This window comes from Schistocerca piceifrons, chromosome 7 (assembly GCF_021461385.2).
Source record: "Schistocerca piceifrons isolate TAMUIC-IGC-003096 chromosome 7, iqSchPice1.1, whole genome shotgun sequence".
Classification (NCBI taxonomy): Eukaryota; Metazoa; Arthropoda; class Insecta; order Orthoptera; family Acrididae; genus Schistocerca; species Schistocerca piceifrons.
Genome location: NC_060144.1, coordinates 483,979,448 through 483,996,319, shown reverse-complemented (window position 1 = coordinate 483,996,319; position 16,872 = coordinate 483,979,448). Strand labels below are relative to the sequence as shown.

At 41.7% G+C, this 16,872-nt stretch overlaps 1 protein-coding gene across 1 annotated transcript in view; it reads left to right on the top strand.

The window, feature by feature from the left end:
* Positions 1-16,872, top strand: part of LOC124804748 (myosin light chain kinase, smooth muscle) — a 359,831-nt gene that overhangs the window by 146,123 nt on the left and 196,836 nt on the right. Inside the window, exon 2 of the mRNA XM_047265050.1 lies at positions 11,938-11,995. Coding sequence (XP_047121006.1) covers positions 11,962-11,995 — 34 coding nt within the window. The 5' untranslated portion in view covers positions 11,938-11,961. The remainder of the gene's footprint in view (positions 1-11,937; positions 11,996-16,872) is intronic.

The window sequence follows — 16,872 nt, the reverse complement described above, 5'->3', positions numbered from 1 at the left end:
ATTTTTTTCATCTTTTCTCACCGGCGAAAGGTAGAGGAATATACTTCCCGATCATCCGTTTGTTCGCCTACAGAACCTCATAGAACACATACATACACCGTCCGTCCAAAAAGTTCCGTGACTGATTTTATTCCGGGCGTACAAACGACGTCAGCGCAGTAACAACGCTGGCTGCTTGAAGTAGCAACTGTAAATAACAGATGTGCATTCGACCAGTCAGTTGTGAGGAGGCAGTTTTAACCCAATCGCATCAAACGACGAGCTGCAGTCGCTTGAAGTTGCTATGGCAGTTAAATCGTACAACGATCTGAGCTCGAAAATCCACGTTCCACTATACGAATGCATGGAGTTCACTTTATAGCTAATAGGCGACCCTTCAGTGTATTCTAAAACGAGGCACAGGTCATCACGAGTGACGAGACTGTGTGTAATCTGTATGTACCTATCACAAAACGACAAAGTGCAGAAGTTTACACGAAGGATCAACGCTCCACTCGGTCTAAGGCGTTCATCCTGACCGTATTGCCTCCAAACACGTCTCCGACGGTTGCCTGGTTGAAGGCAAATGCGACACTCATCGGTAAAGAGAACGTGATGCCAGTCCTGAGTGGTCCATTCGGCATGTTGTTGGACCCATCTGTACTGCGCTGCATGGTGTCGTGGTTGCAAAGATGGACCTTTCCATGGACGTCTGGAGTGAAGTTGCGCATCATACAGCCTATTGCGCAGTCTGAGTCGTAACACGAAGTTCTGTAAGTGCACGAAAAGCATTATTCAACATGGGCGTTGCTGTCAGGGTTCCTCCGAGCCACAATCCGTAGGTAGTGGTCATCCACTGCCGTAGTAGCCCTTGGGAGGCCTGAGCGAGGCATGTTATCGACAGTTCCTGTCTCTTTGTATCTCCCCCATGTCCGAACAACATCGCTTTGGTTCAATCTGAGACGCCTGGACACTCCCTTGTTGGGAGCCCTTCCTGGCACAAAGTAACAATGCGGACGCGATCGAACCGCGGTATTGACCGTCTAGGCATGGTTGAACTACATACTACACGAGCAGTGTACCTCCTTCCTGGTGGAATGACTGGAACTGATCGGCTGTCAGACCCCCTGCGTCTAATTCATGGTTGATTACATCTCTGGACTGGTTTAGTGACATCTCTAAACAGTTAAAGAGACGTTGTGTGTGATACAATATCCACAGCCAACGGCTATCTTCAGGAGTTGTGGGAACCGGGATGATGCAAAACTTTTTTTGATGTGTGTAATAGTAGTATATGGTACCCCCCCGGCATGCTTGAGCGGTATGTATGTAGATGAATCTCTTCATTACATTCGCCTCAGAACTGTTACAGAGATTCATGGGGCGGTAGAGTACTCCAGTCGAAATGTCAGTGGCACTGCTGAGTGTGTCCTACGACTTCCACATCTCTGGCAGTGGGTTGCACACAATGCTGGTGTGTGTGTGTGTGTGTGTGTGTGTGTGTGTGTGTAGAGAGAGAGAGGCCAAGGCTCGATTACAGTTAGCAAGCTCAAATGGACGTAGGGTGCAGCAGTTACACAGAGATGAAGAGGCTTGCTCAAGTCAGACCACCATGGAGAGCTGCATCAAACCAGTCTTCGGACTGGAGACCACAAAAACAACAATAATGAAATGAATAGAAAATCACTTGTGAGGAGGTAGGAGCATTGTCAACACACTTAGTTCTATCGAACTGATTAAAACAGCGCAGTGCGGTGAATGAGAAGGTGTAAGAATCAGTGAGTACACATTCTCTGCAGAAGGGGAACGCTTTGCATATGTTTGTGCAGCACGCATCGGAATCCGGGTTGTCCGCGGGAATTCGTGCTCTGGGCGATCTTGAACAGGTGTGCAGAAACGCACCCAGGCATACGAAATAGTAATTAACCAGGCATGTTTATTCATAAGTATGGTCACGATTACGTAATTCAGTGTAACATACACAGGACGCTTGTCTGTGTGGCCTAACTTTGCATAAATACGCAACTACGTAAATTCAACCTGTTGCCTCTGTCGATATTGTGGTATTTCCTCTCTAGTAGCTATTTCCACTCATGACGCTGTCTTCATTGCAACATATTCCTCCTTGTAACTACCCATGTTCATGCATTTTTCTGCTCATTGCTTGTCAATTTACATCTACAGTTTGTTTCAAAACAATGAACTGATTTTAACAATTTATATTCGTTAATTCTAACGTGTTATAAAACGTGACCAAACTGGAAAATGTTAACGAAACTCTAATATTTTTGCTACATCATTATAAATGCTATTTGAGTCCACCACTAACTGTACGGGCAGTATCAAGACGAAAACAGAGTTCATCATACACTTTACATAAGACCAATAAACCCACCATCTGATTGTTTAACGAATAGATTTCAGTGTATAAAACGTCATATCTACCGAATTATATGTCGTATGACTATATTATTTTCCTGATACATTCAGTAATTATATGAGAAGTCTGTCTGCGAAATTTGTTGCGTATAGAGTTAGTAGCAAAAAAATAATAAATTGAAACGTCATGTCCGATACTGAGGTTATATTGCGTTAACTGCGAAAATGTAATAAGAGATAAACTTTTTTTCTTCCATTACTTTGACCAGGTGTCAGCGAGAAAACATTTCAAGTAGGTTAGAAATTATGTGCAAAGCTTGTTTGAAGTGGCCAATTGCTCTCATTCTCAAAAACTGGATGAATATAATCTGGATAATTTGGACGCCAAGAGTTATGCTGGCTCAAGACACACGCACATTCTGCAACTTTAATACTCTCCTAATAGTGTTAAGCCTTTAAAATAAGAGAATACCTCTTAATGAGTAAATTATGGCAGCAATTTAAAATTTATAAATCTGGTAAATAATTATATGAAATATTGCAAATGAAATATTTCTTTTCTCTCTGATGGTCTCGCAGCGCGTTTTAGGTCGAAGAATGACATATTACATACACCCTTCCAAGCTTTTGTTGCAACTGATACATTATTAATTCGTTATACACCACGACGAGTTCTTTCCCGCAGTTTTTGCCATTTTCAAGTGATCTTGGAATGGCAGTGCAATTTTTTGCAATAGTGTCTTTCTGATTATCTCTCAGTTTTTTTTTTTTTTTGCTACTGATGTGATTTTATTTATAGTAGCACTTACATATGTTTGACAGATTTCTCCAGTGAAGGTTATATGTTTACAACGAATTTTACTCCGCGGAAAATCAGTGATAATAAGAACATTACAAAGACAGTATTGCTCTAATTTTTCGTTTCTCGTACAAAGATATTTCTTTTGAGTATTCTACTGTTTTCATGTCGTGAAATGTTGAAAATTTATGCTTTTTCTTTCAGGATATCAATAAAGTTTTCTAGATTTTTTTATGTTTCAGTTACGTTTGTTCATTAAGAATGTCGTTTGGATATGCATTTGTAAAGGCGCAAATTTGCGACTCTTCCAGGATATTCAGTGTATGTCCTTTGGGTGCCCTAAGTAGAATTCTTATTGCATTTTCTATTTTTCCTTTGTCTTTTTGGCTTCGTAGTAGTATTTCAAATGTAGAATGATGGACTTCATAGTCACGGTGGCGATCCTACAACCTCATTCTGAGAATTCTACCTGTTTGTCCGATGTGGAATTTGATGCAATCCTCGCAAGAAATTCGAGAAATTTCTGGATTTGAGAAATTAGGTACTTCATATTTTCATGACTGAAGTTTTGTTTTCAAATGATTATTGAGCCAACGGCCTTGCCGCAGTGGTAACACCAATTCTCGTCAGATCACCGCGCTGTCGGGCTGGGCTGGCAATTGTTTGGCTGACCATGCGGTCTGCCGAGCGCTGTTGGCAAGCGGGGTGCACTCAGCCTTTGTGAGGCAAACCGAGGAGCTACTTGATTGAGAAGTAGCGACAGCGGTCTCGTAAACTGACATACGGCCGGGAGAGTGGTGTGCTGACCACACGCCCCTCCATCTCCGCATCCAGTGACGCCTGTGGGCTGAGGATGACACGGCGGCCTGTCTGTACCGTTAGGCCCTCATCGCTTGTTCGTGCGGAGTTTAGTTCACTTTTTTAATTATTATTCATGTGAAATGCTTGTTTTACTTTTGTCTTGTTAAATATATTGCTCAGTTTACTTGAAATTTGGACAATGTATGGTGCTGTGACATATGTAGAAAACTGAACACTTTTTATTACACGCTTCCCAACCTAATCAGCGCACGCATCCACTCCGTAAGGGGTGTAAGGTCATCCTGATATGTGGATTCATACAATTAAATTCTTTGAAAACTTGACTCGAATGGTAATCACTGCAATAACGTCACACGCTGTCTGAATTCGTGAAGTTTCAATTTGATTCCACCTCCCCTCCCGAATGCTTCATTTTTTGTCAGACAGTGTATTTGAACGATTTTCTGACGGTTCTGGTGCAACAGTAAGTGCGTGCTATGCCACTTAACTTTACTGCTCATATTAACAAATTCTGCATTGAAAGGTAACGTCTGTACCGCCTTTCGTATCCTTTAAGAGAAGAGCTATAACTGCATTTCGTCGGTATCGTTTGTAGGTTATACGATACCAGATACCTTTGTGAGGAACTGCAGGTTATCTGCTTGCTACCGTTGTCTCCGATTGAAACCTTGTTGAATGTTCTACACTTTATCTTCAGGAGAGCGACCAAAGTCGGACCAGTTCCCCTGTTGAGCGGACGCTTGAGATTGAGGTTACAAACACGATCAACGAAGAATGGATTGGCATCCTCAGACAAGAGGTGATATAAATTGCACGTGACGTTATTATCTTGAACCCAATATATCGATTAGCTGACTAGTGGCGGCATCCATTCTCAGATACTGTTCGGTTTATCTTTATCTTAAGTGTAGCATTTTCAGTCAATTTTCTTTCATGACAATAGTGAAATATTGCGCAGCGTTTGATTATACTGAAATATATGAGAAAGCATGTAATATTTCGTTCCACAGGCAAAGTTATTTTAAGAAAACAACAAATTTGCAAACACAGTTTTTCAGAGTTAGTCTTCAGATCTGAAACTCTATACTAACTTTACTTTCCGCGTCCGATCGAGAACAGAAAACTCTCTTCCTCTAAAACTGCGCAGCTATAATGGCCTTGTCATTGCACAAAAAGACATCTTCCGTTGTGCAAGGAAACTCCATCTGTGTGGGACATGAGCAAATGTTCAGTCGACTGTGTTTTCCCACATCTTCAGCGGAGCCCCACTGAACCACGTTTACTTTGCGTTATGCAGAAGAGGAAACTTAGTAACAGGCGATGTCACTTTGGAACAAACATCAGTCCAGCTTCCAAAGTGACATCACCTCTTACTAAGTTTCCTCTTCTTCCACAGGATAACCACAGCATTTATGAAAAGACTACGTAACATCAGTATAATCTTATCGTGAAATTATTTTTGTAAGGCCATTTAGCCTGAAGATGAGGTATTCCCTCGAAACATGTAACTAAATAAAAATATAATACAACAGTTAACAAAGTTTATGACTGGTAGCGGTAATTTAAAAAACCTTTACATATAATCATTTTTGTACATGAAATAAAACATGGGACGCAAATTCAGAAAAAGTCATAAAGTTTTAGTTATCACATCGAAAACATCGATCTGCGACCATGAGACTTGTTGATGTTACCAGTATTTCTCTACATATACACTTTACAATCGACCCAATGATCAGCGGAGACGTTGCTTGCAAAATTTTCGTTTAAGATATTCAGGAGGCGTCCCACCTCGGAAACAATGTCGTCATCATTCTAGAAGTGCCCACCACGCAATGGTTCAGTCATCGGAGGAAAGAGGAAGAAGTCTCTGGGTTCCATATCAGCAGAATAAAGGGCATTTTTTTTTTTGGGGGGGGGGGGGGAGGAGAAAAATTTAGAAGCTCAAAGAATTAGCATGTGCGACTGTGTTATATGCAGAATGACCGCGGGGTAATGTCGTGGAGCAAGAAAAGTCCCCCTCCGACGCTTCGTCTGCAGCCGACCGCAATGTCGTCAGGAGATTTCGGTAGTACGCTACACTGCGACGGTTTTCCTTTTATGAGCATGATCTGTTAGCATCACACCACAGCAATTCCAAAATACCCTCAGCATCACCTTACATGATAATGGTTAGTTATTCCGCTTTTTTCGGCATTGCTGAATCCACATGTTCACACAGCCCATTTGGAGTCTTTGTTTCGGAATCAGAGTGATACACCAAGCATTCATCCATGGTGATTAGGTGGCTAAAGAAGTCGTCTGGAACGCTTCCGCTGCTTCTTCAGTTCGATGGGCTTTTTGAATGACTGTGAGCAGTCGTTCAAGATGGTGAAAACTGATCCATGGTGACGAATTGTTGCCGCACATTTCTACCAACCCAGCATTGATTGCTGTAGCGTTGTTTCCCGTTAAATGCAGAAACCACGAGATACTCCCGTTTTATCAGTAAACTGCACAATTATGTTTTGGCTACTCCAGTAATATGCTACGGTACTGTGGTGCGAAGATTTCATTGTGTATTAGGTCTACAGTCACGTAATAAAAAAATAAAAAAGTAGTTACGTAACTTTATTTTTTCGAGGCGGTAATTAGAGCATTATTAATATCACTCGTACAAAATTGAAGCTCACTTTATTTCTGTACGTAATTATCTCCATTATTTAAGATTTTATCATATCTGTCTACGAGTCTTAGAATTCCCGTGTATTAGTCACCTTCCACCAGTTCATTACACCAGTTATTCACTGCATTTTCCAACTCTTGCATTACCTTCATGTTGTTTCCCTCCCAGGTACTCTTACATCTTCGTGAAAAGATGAAATTCCCAAAGAGAGGTCTGGAGTGTTAGGTGGGCAATAGAGAATTTCCCATCCAAACTGATCCAATAAGAATCCGGTTAATTACTTTTTTGTATTTTTTGCTACCAGTCGATTTTATTTCTTTTATGTTTAACTTAACGTAACTGCAACGCTTTTCGGGCATATTCTGCTCATCCTCAGGCATTTATACATACAGGAAACTGTTACTTAAAAATGAAATGTCCTAAACTAAATGAACGGAGGAATTTTTGTTTATTATTCGCTGCTGGTGTGGCTGTTGGGGCATTTGGTGGGAAAGGGGGTGGGGGGGGGAGCAGTAGTTGACTAGAAATTGATGTTCAGTGGTATCTTCAGCTGGTGTAGAGCTGTGTCTACTTGTTTATTATGACTGACACTATAGCCTGTGTAGGATGCAGATAGTTTTCAAAAATGGTTCAAATGGCTCTGAGGACTATGGGACTTAACTTCTGAGGTCATCAAAATGGTTCAAATGGCTCTGAGCACTATGGGACTCAACTTCTGAGGTCATAAGTCCCCTATAACTTATAACTATTTAAACCTAACTAACCTAAGGACATCACACACATCCATGCCCGAGGCAGGATTCGAACCTGCGACCGCAGCGGTCGCGCGGTTCCAGACTGTAGCGCCTAGAACCGCTCGGCCACTCCGCCCGGCGCAGATAGTTTTCCATCAGTTGTTATGGTGTGAAAATCATGTTATCCACTTTTTTATTTGGCGGTTGTTCCCTTTCGATTTTGGTGCCAAGAAGCTTCGTTTGTGTCATCGGTACATTGTCGGATCTGTTGTGAGATATTACACTATTTCACTATTTGTTTTTGCACTGTTATTTGACGTAATTCACTGCTCAAATTTTTTCCACGTACATGTAAACAATATACACTTAATGCAATATGGCAGCCTTGCTGTGTGTCAATAGATATCGACTATCTCATTTTACATCGATATTCGCTATGCTGACAGTCTGGGAGTCGTTTGTTTCACATTGGTACCTCTTAAATCTACTGCATTAGACTTGGCTTAAGAGTACTGGGAAATTCTGAGTTCTTGAATTCGGTTACTTGATTAAGAATATTATCGCCATATTTGTTATTATGAATTCCTGTAGCTTCTGTGATTCATTTGGTTTTTCCGATTTTGTGCGAACTATCAAGATTATCTTTGATTTTCAAATGGTGGTCTGTGTCCCTAACGTGTGTTGCTGCAGATGATTAGTTACATTTATTCAGTCCGTAGCTGACTAAATGTTCTTTAAATCGAATTCTGAAATTATGTAATTTTGTAAATGCCAGACACAACAAAGATCTGTATCTGGATGTTTTATATTGTGAATAAGCTTCCTACTTAGGTTGTTGTTGGTGCTGAATATGCAATTTTGTCAAGCAAGGAAAGATAGATATTAATGAAACAAAACTGTAAAACATCTAGGGTAACTCGTTTGTCTCGCACGATTTATTTCTTCAATTGACCCTTCGGATCATCTGTTTGGGTCGACTTTCATGAAGCACGTTAATTCATCGATTGTTTAACATTTATCACAGTTTTGTCCCACTCCTTTCGTTCATTCATGTATCACTGCACACTTCTTTTAGTCGATTTTGATTTGGTGTCTTCGCGTAAGTTAAATAAACACAATAGATACACATAAAAAAGAGTTCGGTCATCAATATTATATTATCCTTCACTATTTACAATAGCCTTCCGACGCTGGGGTAACTTTTAGATTCCGCGACTGTAGAAATCACATCGTTTTGAGGCGAAGAACTCGCCAAGCCATGTTCGGGGCGCATTTTCATCCGGAAAGAAAGTTCCTTGAAGGTTGTTCGATTGAGAGCGGGTAAGTTGACAGTCTGAGGGTGCAAGATCAGCTGAATAGGATGGGTGCGGAATGACTTCCCAACACGACTCCTGTATACCGCTTTTTATCAGTCTTTCGTACGCAGGGGGGTGTTATCGTGGAGTGACATCACTTCATGCCAGACGGCTCAGTTGTTGACAATAAACGTCAGTAGTGATGGTTACACCTCCGGGAAGCAATTTGTAGTGCACCACAGCCTCGCTGTTCCACCTTAGGTAACATTATCTTTTGTGGACACGAGCAGGATTTTGTACGGGGAGTTGCTGCTTTGTTTGTGCTCAGCCATTCCTTTCTTTTCCTTATGTTAGCATGATGCCACCAGTAACGACAGAGGATTGGAATGGTCGGGTTTGTTCACGAGACAATTGATGGCGAGCAAGCAAGATGCACATATGGCCAACCGCTGATTTTTGTGATTTTGGCTTAGAGCATTCATACACCAGATTTTTCAACCTTGCCTATTGCATGCAAATGTCACAAGGTGATGGAATGATCACAGTTCATAACATTTGCCATTCCCGAGTACACTGACGTGGTGGATCAATACTTTTAAACGATCTTCGTCAAATTTCCGAAGGTCTTCCTGAATGTGGAGAGTCATTAACGTCAAAACAATCCTCCTTAAAACGAAGAAAACCAATTTCTTGCCGTGCTCTGTCCAACAGCATTATCTCCATACACGGCGCAACTGTTTCCGGCTGCCTCTGCTGCTGCCATCCCTCTTATGAACTTAAACAGAAGAATAAGTCGGAAATGTTCCGATTTCTCTACTTGGCACTCCATCTTCTAGCGTCCACAGCTCCTCTCACTACCTCCAAATGACAAAGTGACAATATCTAAACTCAAATACCAACAGTGAACTACAAATAAAAAATAAAAATCGATAAATAAATCCTTAGCAATCGATATACAAGCATGTAAAACAAAAACGCAATGAACTTATGTACCAACCAAACGCATCGAACTTATGTACCAGGGACTTTAAGTCCCTGCATAGTTTGTACGAACTCAGTAGTGCGTTTTATTTTCCTTGGTTGATTGTAATAAAGCAGTTCACCCAGTTGTGGGTAATGTATTTTAGAGTGTTTCTTCTTTTTCTTAGCTCTGTTTATTCACAGGTTCGTATGCATACGGCAGTGTAAGTTACGTTGCCTGAAAGAACTATCGAAAACCGTTAAGTACGTCCCAAGTTTAACATCGAAGCTAGTGACACTTAAAGTGACAGTGGAGCGGACAGAGGTGAATGGAAGTGATCAAGATTTTCTGTTCGCAAATCCACGAGAGCAGTATCTGTGTATGGAACTTTTCTCTTATAAGAACTATGTACTCAGGAAGGAAACCGACTAAATTGAAACAATGTCCGAGCGACTATATGTACACTATGTAATCAAAAGCAGCCGGACACCCACAAAAACATACGTTTTTCGTATTAGGTGCATTGTGCTGCCACCTACTACCAGGTACTCCATATCAGAGACCTCAGTAGTCACTAGACATCGTGAGAGAGCAAAATGGGGCGCTCCGAGGAACTCACGGATTTTGAATGTGGTCAGGTGATTCGGTGTCACTTGTGTCATACGTCTGTAAGCGAGGTTTCCACACTCCTAAACATCCCTAGATCCACAGTTTCCTAAGTGATAGTGAAGTGGAAACGTGGAGGGACACGTACAGCACAAAGCGTACAGGCCGACTTCGTCTGTTGACTGACAGAGGCCACCGACAGTTGAACAGGGTCGTAATGTGTAATAGGCAGACATCTTTCCAGACCATCACACAGGAATTCCAGACTGCATCAGCATCCACTGCAAGAACTATGACAGTTTGGCGGGAGGTGAGAAAACTTGGATTTCATGGTCGAGCGGCTGCTCATAAGCCACACAACACGACAGTAAATGCCAAACGACGCCTCACTTGGTGTAAGGAGCGTAAACATTGGACGACTGAACAGTGGAAAAACGTTGTGTCAACTGGCGAATCACGGTAAACGATGTGGAGATTCGATGGCAGGTTGTGGGTATGGCGAAGGGCAGTGAAAGTCATCTGCCAGTGTGTGTAGTGCCAACAGTAAAATTCGGAGTCGGTGGTGTTATGGTGTGATCGTGTTTTTCATGGAGGAGGCCTGCATCCCTTGTTGTTTTGTGCGGCACTATCACAGCACAGGCCTACATTGATATTTTTCCGCCTTATAAAGCCCGTTGGCGGATGTATCTGCCGAAACTATTTGCGATCACGTGCCTGGCGTAGCAAAGTATTTCCTAGGGTAGCTGGACCTCTGATGAAGCTGTTCTGCAGGCTCCGCGACTGGGTAGCTGTCCCTGGCGGCCGTTGGTGGAGACCTGGTGGTGTGCTGTGTTGTAGCCGCCGGGAAGTCTTTGTTTTGACAACACAGACGAAGCTGTTTCCTGTTGAATATACACCCTGATATGCAGGCACCCCGTGATGTTTGGATGTAAAATGGGATGCAGATGCAGTAGGCGCTACGATGTCCAAAGTGTGTTCTTTAACATTAATTCCTGAGTGACCACAGACCAAGTCCAGATTTGCCCTGTTGCTTTCCCCTTTTCTCTCAAGTGCTTCATGACATTCCGCAACGGTCTTTCATCTCGTTCCAGAGACTGATAGAGATTTCAGAGCTGCTTGCATGTCAGATTAAATGCAGAAGCAACGATTCTTTTAGCACCAACGCAAAAGGCAGTCCATTGGGTGACCTCCAGTTGCTGGAAAAGCGCTGATAACGAAACGAAACGAGGAGAAGGATTCGGCGTATTTGGAATTAACATCCTGTTGCCGACGAAGTCATTATAAACGGAGCTGAAGTTCATAATGGACGAGGATGGGGAAGGAAATCCGCCATGGGTTTTTCAAAGGAACCGTCCCGTCATTTCCTTAAGCGATTTAGTAAAACTATGAAAAACCGTAAATTTGAATTGTCAGGATCCGAAAGTCTATGACCCAGATTCACGCAGTTTCGCGAAAACTTATAATACAGCGTTAAATCTGACGGCTACACTTTGTTTAAGGACACTTTCCTAAAACCCAGAAAACATGGTATTTGGCGAATTTCTGTAGCTAACCAGTAAATTTAATAGAGAAATATCTCTCATAATGATTTCTTTGTATTATCTCTGAGGTGTTAACCTAATCCACGGTTTCTTATTTTCAATTTTTTTCCTATGTAAATTATAAGAAAATATTAAAAATTAACGATTTTGTTCCAGGAAACAGAAGAACGCACAACCACAATGATCAAAGTGGACGAGGAGGATCCCATAGGAGGTGAGTGACATGACTTGCAAAAGTCCTTGGCTGACCACAGAACGCAATATGCAAGATTCTTCAGACGTGTCTGAAAGATAAATTAGAAATAGAGGGTGATTCAGCTGGTCCTACGTATCGGCTCATTTGCTTCCTTCAAAAAGTGCTCGTGAGATTTTCATAGTCTCTCGCTCGCTACGTACAAACTATAAGACTGAACATGACCTTTTTGTAGGATGCTTAATGTAGTTAAATTTTGTGCTGCAAATACGTTTTCGCTAGAGGACACAGTTTTCGACTTATTCAACAAAAACGAGTTGGAAGGTCACTATTATCTATTTTTCTTGAATTATTCTAAAACTATGGTCTTAGTCGAAAACGTATCTCAGTACAGAATTTAACTACATAAAATTACCTACAAAAAGGTTCTGTCTACATTTCTGTGGGACGATTACTTTGCGCAGAACAAGTGAGACATATGAAAATTTCGCGTGTGGTTTTTCAAGGCGTTGCAGGTTACCTAAAATAAATAGGTAGGGGGAGCTGAATCTCCTTGTATATGCTACATGTGCGTCTTCATGTTTTCACAGTTATATCTTAATAAAATATATTGTCAAGATAGTTGTCACGAGACCTTAAAACAGTACCATTACCTTTAACAGCTGGAAGAACCACCGTCTGAGCGCCCTGATGAAGTTATGTATTGCAGCCCTCTCTGCCATAGACATATTACTCTTTCGCGGGCGAACTCTCATAACACAAGGGCAAGTTTCATGTCTCATTTCATCTGCTGATTCCATGGAAAGCGGCCGAACAATTTCTTGAACAGTGCTGATGAGGAGTATTTTGAACAGAGTGATGTTGTCACGGCAGTTAGTTCCTTTTTGCCTTCAGTGGTCAGTTTGTTTATGGAGGACTTTGAAGAAAAGGCACTGTAATTTGTTTGAAACGCATAGTATTTTGGAAATTTATTGACGATGAGTTTATAGTGTGGCCACAATATTTTACAGAAATTGTAGTTTACAAAAAAATACGAAAAATACAAAATTTTTTATATCATTTAAATTCCATTCACGAAAAAATTCAGTTTACAATGGAAATTGAAAAGAAGGATGCCTTCCATTTTTTGGATGTTTCGGTTCGTTGCAAAGATAATGCCACCTTAGTACACGCTGTGTATCCGAAGCCGTCTCAAAATGGTTCAAATGGCTCTGAGCACTATGAGACTTAACATCTATGTTCATCAGTCCCCTAGAACTTAGAACTACTTAAACCTAACTAACCTAAGGACATCACACAACACCCAGTCATCACGAGGCAGAGAAAATCCCTGGCCCTGCCGGGAATCGAACACGGGAACCCGGGCGCGGGAAGCGAGAACGCTACCGCACGACCACGAGCTGCGGACGAAGCCGTCTCATAGAGTCTTATATTGACATGCAAATAACTGACACCATCCTATCCGGATGATGAGTGTCTTCAAAACCTTGATTCACAGAGTACATAAAACAGCTGACGTGAACAGTTCACAGGATGAGCTTCTATACTCAAAGAGAATTTTCGAAGCAAATGTGTGTTTCCCATAACAGATATACAAGTCGTTACGAATAAAGGATAAGGTGGGCATAAAGAACAAGGAAGAAGGGATAGAGAGATCTAAATCCATGGTTTTCTTGCCATAAGTGGGGAACCTATCGTTAGAAGTAGATCACTCTCTCAACAGACACAGAGTTAGTCATTTTCAATCCTCCACTAAAGACAGCAACACTTTTTGGTTCCGTCAAAGTTGACTTTATTCTCCGCAAGGCCTAGGTTTACAAGATCCCACGGGAATGTGGCCTTTCATACAGCGGGTAGATGACTCGTACAAGCCCTGAAAGATGCATGAAGCCCCATAGATACACTTGGCTTTTATAGCCCATTAAATCGGCTATGGCAGAACACTTTATCAACACGAATAACTCTACGCGGTGTTAAAATTTAGAATTCAGAGGTAGAAGAAGCGGTTGAAACTCGTCTGGCAAAGAATTTGATTGACAGAGATAGGGAATCCGGCGCTTTCTTTATAAACTCGCAAAGACGTCACTATAATGAATGATACCACAGTCTAACACATTACAGTCGTAACATTCTCTGCTGCGAAATTTGTTACCTCTTGACACCTAGACCGACGCCAGCACTCCAAGCGGTGAGAAATCAGACATTCACATGCATCGTAAGGATAATGTCTGTTTTTAAATAATTTTTCTACTCGTTTAACGAAATAATTATTTTACACATTTACGTTCAGAAAAAAACAAAACAGCTTGAACCACTAGAGATATGACGTTCATATTCACAAAACATGTACAATAGTATGTTCTGCAGAAATGATTAGCACTTCAGTCACCGTGGTTCAGCAAGTGTCCTGTTGCCTGGTAGGCACAGGGTCCGCCATTGGCACTGATAACTTGTTCCATGCGTGATGGCATCAACGCGTATGAGGCGCCAATGGCGTCCTGTGGTATAGCCATCCCTGCTGCATGCACCTGGTTCCAAAGTTCATCTGTGGTGGTCGGCGTTGGGTCACCCGTCGTTTCACCATATCCCACATATTTTCGATTGGCGACAAGTCTCATGATCTGGCGAACCAGGGCAAAAGGCTGACATCCTGTGACACCAAGAAGCAATTGTGGTCGTGCATTGTCTTGCTGAAAAAACATCGTCTGGGGAGGTGTGCAGAAAGGGTATGGCTGCGGGTCTCAGGATGTCTTCACTTAGGTCACAGTGCCCTGGACACGCACCAACTGTGATTTTTGGTTGTACCCAGTAGCATCCCACACCACTAGGCCTTGAATTGGCGCTGAATGTCTTGTGCGAATGTAGTCACTGTAATGCCCATCCCCCTGTCTGCGGCGAACCAAAGTGTGGTAATCATTTTCGAACAAACAGAACCTGGTTTCGTCTGAAAACACTATCTGATGCCATTCCTTTTTTTTAGTGACGTCGTTCCATACACCATTGCCGTCTAGAATATTTCTGCATAATCGTCAAAGGTAGGCGTAGAAATGCACAACGTGCACGTAACCCATGCGTAACATACGACGATAGTGTACGGTGTGTTTCACTGTTCCCCTCCTGGGCCTGATACGCCTATTCCTGCTTTACGCTTATTTGATTTTATGTTAACAGCTCAGTACTGACTTGACCAAACATTCTGCTCTTTCTGCTTTAAACACGTTTCTTCTTGCCTCTGCCGCCGTAATTTCCTCTCTTCAGCAGTTCTCATCATCTCCATGAATGAAGTAGATCTGGTCTCATTGATCACATTTTTTTAAAAATAGGATGTTCTCGATCGACTCCCCATTTTATTGCCTAGGATATTTCCTTCGAAAAGAATGTCATTTCTATTTAACCCCTTAAGTGACAAAAGTTATTTTTTAGTATGAAAATGACATAATGTCAGTATGTACTCTTTGGTAATGGTAATGAATGAATCTCCTTAATTTATTATGTAATCTAAGTCCCCTATGAGTTATATCACTGAATCACGAATTTATGCATGGTAGTTCAAGTGGTGTATATATTTGCCATTGTTACTTAAGGCCTTAAGTGTCCAAGTTGTGACCTTTCTCCTGCTTTGCTAACGTCCATGTTTCCCATCCACATGCCAATCCATATAAAAGTCTTTACAAATCTCTTCTTAGCGTGGAAGCTGACGTGCTTGTTCAGCAGAAGGTTCTTCTTCTTTTGGATGCGCCCTTGGCCAAGTACTTACTACTTGTAAGATACAAATTACGAGCGAGACTAACGTTTGATGTTCTAGGTACAACAACAACCTATTTTTTCTTAAATTTGTTTATCCCGAGACAGGTCTCTAACATTGTCTATTTTCTCTAGGCGTAATTTTGTCCACAATTATCGTCAGCTGTCGAATGCATTTTAAATGCTGCATTTATCTTTAAAGTTGCATTTGGCAGTTCCTTGAACATAGTTTCCATAAACGGTAACGTGTAAAACGCGCATCAGTTGTCATGCCTAAAGAGGTAGCGAACCACACACATATCGAAAGGCTGACTACTACAGTAATGCAGAAAGCGACATTTAGTGATAATATCTGTAGAAAGTGTAAATATGATTGTACGTTTAGAAGATTTTCCTGCCAAGTAGAGGTAAAAGAAGACACACATTAGGGAAGGTGCAATATGAAGGGCACCAACTTTATTTCAAATAAACTACACCTATTACTAAACTCCGTCCGAAGAGGCCTCAGTAGGCCCAACAGTACTGATCGAACGCCGTGACATCCTCAGCCGATAGGTGTCACTGGATGCAGATGCGGAGGAGCATGTGGTCAGCACAAGGCTCTCCCGGCCGTTGTCAGTTTTCGTGACAGGAGCCGTTGCTTCTCAGTCAAGTAGGACCTCAATTGGCTTCACAAAGACTGAGTTCACCAAGCTTGCCAACAGCACTCGGCAGACCGGACTGTCACCCATCAAGGTGGTAGCCAAGCCCGATAGCACTTAACTTCGGTGATCTTACGGGAACCGGTGTTGCCACTGCGGCAACGCCTTTGGCCAAACTGCTTATACAATATTTTTAACATTTGAAATTATTTTTTTTCAGTTGCTACTTCTCTTTATGCTTTATGAAATATATAAGAAAAATTTCCATCTTCTGCTGTTGCACGTTACTGCACATTTCCTATCAAAATAGGTATAACTAAACAACTTCCCTTATTTTATAGACCACTGAGGATGACTACCATGAATAGATGCAACATGTTTAGCGCACACAAGTAAAATATGCAATTGCAAAAGACGGATTTATAAAGCACAATCCATACTAATATCATAAAAACGAGAATGCCTTTGTCTGCTACATTTCACGCCTAAACCACTAAACCGATTCTGATTAAA